This window comes from Papilio polytes, unplaced genomic scaffold (genome assembly GCF_000836215.1).
Source record: "Papilio polytes unplaced genomic scaffold, Ppol_1.0 DF823510.1, whole genome shotgun sequence".
In the NCBI taxonomy this organism is placed as follows: Eukaryota; Metazoa; Arthropoda; class Insecta; order Lepidoptera; family Papilionidae; genus Papilio; species Papilio polytes.
The window spans coordinates 2223764-2228124 of NW_013525694.1; the positions used below are offsets into that span (position 1 = coordinate 2223764).

Genomic DNA, 4361 nt, shown 5'->3' on the forward strand with positions numbered 1-4361 from the left:
GGTAATCAATCCACTGGGGTATTACTTACAAACCAGCATGTGGATTTACGATATATTAAAGAGCACAACAACATTACCTTTATCCTGTTGCTGGAAGGAGGAGCGCCTGGAGCCCGGCAACGACCGCGAGAAGTCTTTGCCGAGTTGGTACACCTCCACCTCAAGTGTCTCCGACTGCGAGGAGCCGCGCCGCGAGCCCGCCACCCAAGCGTGGTCTGGGTGTAGCAGGGACGCGCACTCCCCGATTGAATCGACGTCATCTGGGTGAAAAGTTTATAACAAGATAAACGACAAAATTATGCCGTGCATCAATTGCTACTTGCAGTTGGTTTTTGTTAATCCATCCGAATAAAATCACAGATGGCGATAGATTTCAATTACCTGATATGGATCGCTGCGAGGCGAAGTCCCCACGGCGCAGAGCTCGCGCGCCGGCGAGGGAGCCGCGTGGCGAGGCGCTGGCAGACCGTGTGCCGCGCTCCTCCAGTGTCCACCAAACCGCACGCTCCTCCGCAAACGCTTTCTCTAGTTCCATCTGCAATATTTTTATTACTCTTCATACTTTACGGACATTATTAACACATTTAGTGTTATCAAATAAACTGCTAAGTTTATTTTTATTCGCAAAAAATAATTAGCATGGTTTTAGAAGAAAATATACACTAAATAGAAAGTTATAAGTAAAAAATCCTTATAACAAGAAGGAATAATAAATAAATTCACTGTATGTATAAGACATGATACACACGGTGCATTCTCCGACGAGGACAGGGTCGATGCCGGGGCAGGCGTCCCACAGGGTGAGCTCTAGCGCACGCCCGGCCAACAGGTCTGCGCTGAGACCGCCGAAGCCCAGCGTCGCGTTCCATACGGGACTGCACGATGCCGACGCCGGGTCCGTTTCCACCGGCGGACAGCTCTCCCTGATACACATGTAACGAATGCACGAATACATCGAGTGGAAGTATAAGTAGGGAATTAAAAAGCACTCTTGATAAGCGTCTTCTTATCAACTCACAATGATGGCAAAAGACGTATCCTCGCGAAGGCCTCCGGTTCGTCCCCGTAGCCGAGCGTGTGGTCGCGTGGCGGCAAATCGTCAGCGGCGATTAGGACCACCACTAACTTTCGCAGTTCCGCCTCGAACCAGACCTGCAGCTGCGCACGCGCCGCTGGCCGCTCACGCTCCCTCTCCCGCGCCCTCTCATTGCGCTCCTGCTCCTGAACACAAAAGATACATTCACATATCTATCCAGATATAAACAAAATCAAATTATCAGTCTACCTGTCATTCGCTGGCCTTACTGAACCTACTGCTAGTGTAAATCTAAAGGAGAGGTCCATTTTATGGAAAATTATTTCATAACTTTATATGCAAAATCTATTTTATAAACCAGGGAAATGCATCTCTTAACATGCAAAAACTATGAGTTCTTCGATAGCGGATAATTTTTTTTTCTCAAAACATTCTCTGCGATTGTAGCATTTCAACATTTTCGTCATTAAAGGAAGTAGTTCATTGTTTCTTTATATTGCAAACATTTTATAAAATAACATGCTGTTCGGGCTTAGGCATCGCTATGTATAGTACATAAATGAACAAAACCTGACGCACTCGTCCGCCATGCAGAAAGCTGTATCATGCTGATACTGGTTCAAGCCCCATGTATTGCGATTTGAATTTCTCGTTAAGATTAAATGACTTGTCTAGGGAATCAAATGTTGTATCAAATAGGTTACTAATTAAAACATTCCATGTGAAATGTTGAATTTAACGATATGTAGATAATGACTCGGTAGCTAGAATTCGCTAAATATGTTAAGACATTTACTAAAGCGAATATGCGATGAGTGTATTTTTTTAGTGTAAATTGGATAGATTTTTCTACATAACACATTGGGAAAACGAATGGGAACAGATTCACTTCATCCACGAAATCAATCACATACAAAAGTATTTTTTACAGAATAGTTAGTGAACAATCTATTATGATAAACCTGTTAATGTTATTTAAATAGTTATATGTTTACGAATTATGGTAATTTCATGTCACACGCAAAGGCTTCAGTCCAATACGGTGCTTTCTAGGTCAATATGCACATCACACTGTGCAATCATGCATATGTATCACTCTGTATAAATTGTAACAATGATCTACGTCAGTAACGGAGCTGGTATGTACAGCGTGTCGCTGTGGGCTGCGAGGAGCCGCAGACAGAGATCGCGTCGCAAGCGCCAGTCGCGTAAGGTGTTCCTCCAAGCTGCTATGTGGCTACGCGTTCCGAGCGTCCGACGGATAATGTGCGGCATTACACTACTCTAAATCAACAGCAAGACTTGGTAACAGACTCGAGGCGCAAGACATGACACGGTACAAACGGGAGAGTGCGTCGAGTGTGGGGCGATGGTAACAGTTGGCAGACTAGCGCGTGCCCGGAGTGCGCTCACCTCGCCTGCTCCTCGTATCCTTACGGCCGCTTCTCTTTTTTGAAGTTCTGATGCTCCACGCCTGGCTTCAGCCAGGGTCACGTCTCCTCTCTATATCTTTAAGTTACTTACTTTTCGCAAAAAGTATAATTCGATTGTGTCGATAGTAATCTTTTGAATGTTTCATGTATTTTGTTTCCGGCTAAGCTGAAAGCGGCGGCTTCTCTAGATTTACTACATCGTATTTATTTTTTGGTAGACAATTAAACTATTCATCCTCGGATATCCTAGGAGTAATGTTCGATACCGAGATGACTTTCCTAAGCTACCATTGAACACTAGAACTGAATGTAGCATTAACTACACTTACTGGAACAATTTAATTATCATGGTATTTGGTCACTTTTGCCGGGTGTGTAATAAATTCAACTCCGGCCGTCGGCGTTGGACGACATTATGAAATTGGTCGGGTGATAGAAAAAATAAAAATCTGAAAATAATTAGGTAGTATTTTTTCACACACTTCACTTAGGATTATCATATAAAGAATAACGAACATAGATAATAAATCGAGTTTAAATGTTAAGTAAATATTCTTGAGTATGTAAACAAAGTATCCCTTTCAATATAGTAAAAGGTTAACAAATTTCAAATCACAGCTAATACAGTGAGTGATCCGTGAAGCGCAGAGGATAGGCACCGAGTGACAGTCTCTACTAAAGTTCGTGAGGGCGCGAGCGAGTCGCTTAATGTCTTAGGGATTCACAACACTTATTACAATTAAAGCCTATGGGTATTATACCGGGGTTTTCGGCAATTTCCGTCGGGTTGGCGAAGATGGTGTTTTGTCTGTTTCGGGTTCTGTAAAACAAAAATTACAACATCCTATAGATCCAAAACCATTCATTTAATCTTTCAATTATAGTATAAGTTTATAATGAAATCAAAAATAATGAAGATTACTACCGTAAATACGAAGGTCGTGAAGAAGAAGGAGTAGAAGTTGAAAGTGTCGAAGCTTGTGGAGCTAGGAAGTGAAAGCACATAAAGAAGGAACGAATCAATACACAGAAATGTTGAGTAGTGCAGACAGAACAAATAAACAGCAAATAAATGAAGCCTAAATGGAACAAAATGGTCTAAAGAAATATTGTAGGACTTATTTAATAATGTAGTTTCATTTTAAGCGTGGCCTTGAATACATTATGTTTACCGACAAAAATTATACAAAATTTACTACCGAGGTAAATTTGATTACAGTAACAGCCTGGGATTTGTTATCTCTTATCAGCAAATTAATTGCTATGTTGGACTCTTTTCATGAGATATTCCCAAAAGTAGGCTCATTCGCGTCTAGTTCTCAATGTTATTTTTTGTTTGTGGAAAGTCACTTACAAAGTCGATCTAAAACCTAATTTATCTTTACACAGCCTATTTTGACTTTTGTGAGGCTGTACTTATCATCTTGTTACAAGAGGAGGGTGATTACCGTATAGCGCGTGGTGGTGATGGGGGGCGTGGTGCGCGGCGGGCGCGGGTGGGTCGTCCAACTGCGGCGCGGGCTCCACCAGTAGCTCCACGGTGTCGCCGCCGCGCTCTAACACCGCGCACACTTCCTCGAAGCTTCGCTCCGTCAGTGGCACGCCGCACCATTCCAGTACCTGCAATACACGCGTACAACTTGCCTTTAATCATATTTACGTATGCGCAAGTTTTAATCTAAGCTAAAGAGCTAAAGAGATTTCGGTGCTTCGGAGCACTTCAGTGCTCTACCATTGTGTTGTATGATTTTTTAAATGAATTTATTTCATTGTTCTATTTAGTCATATTTTTATGGTCATAAGTAATAATAACGATTAATATTCACCTTATCCCCCTGTTGCAGGCCGGCTAGGTCTGCAGGCCCGCCCGGCACCGTCCACACGATGACGGC

At 42.6% G+C, this 4361-nt stretch overlaps 1 protein-coding gene across 1 annotated transcript in view; it reads right to left on the reverse strand.

Moving 5' to 3' along the window:
* Window positions 1–4361, reverse strand: part of LOC106104533 (regulating synaptic membrane exocytosis protein 2) — a 26574-nt gene that overhangs the window by 3545 nt on the left and 18668 nt on the right. Inside the window, exons 6-12 of the mRNA XM_013284610.1 lie at window positions 4296–4359; window positions 3918–4089; window positions 3231–3289; window positions 1019–1221; window positions 749–923; window positions 382–535; window positions 78–260 (exon numbers count right to left, since the gene is read on the reverse strand). Coding sequence (XP_013140064.1) covers window positions 78–260; window positions 382–535; window positions 749–923; window positions 1019–1221; window positions 3231–3289; window positions 3918–4089; window positions 4296–4359 — 1010 coding nt within the window. The remainder of the gene's footprint in view (window positions 1–77; window positions 261–381; window positions 536–748; window positions 924–1018; window positions 1222–3230; window positions 3290–3917; window positions 4090–4295; window positions 4360–4361) is intronic.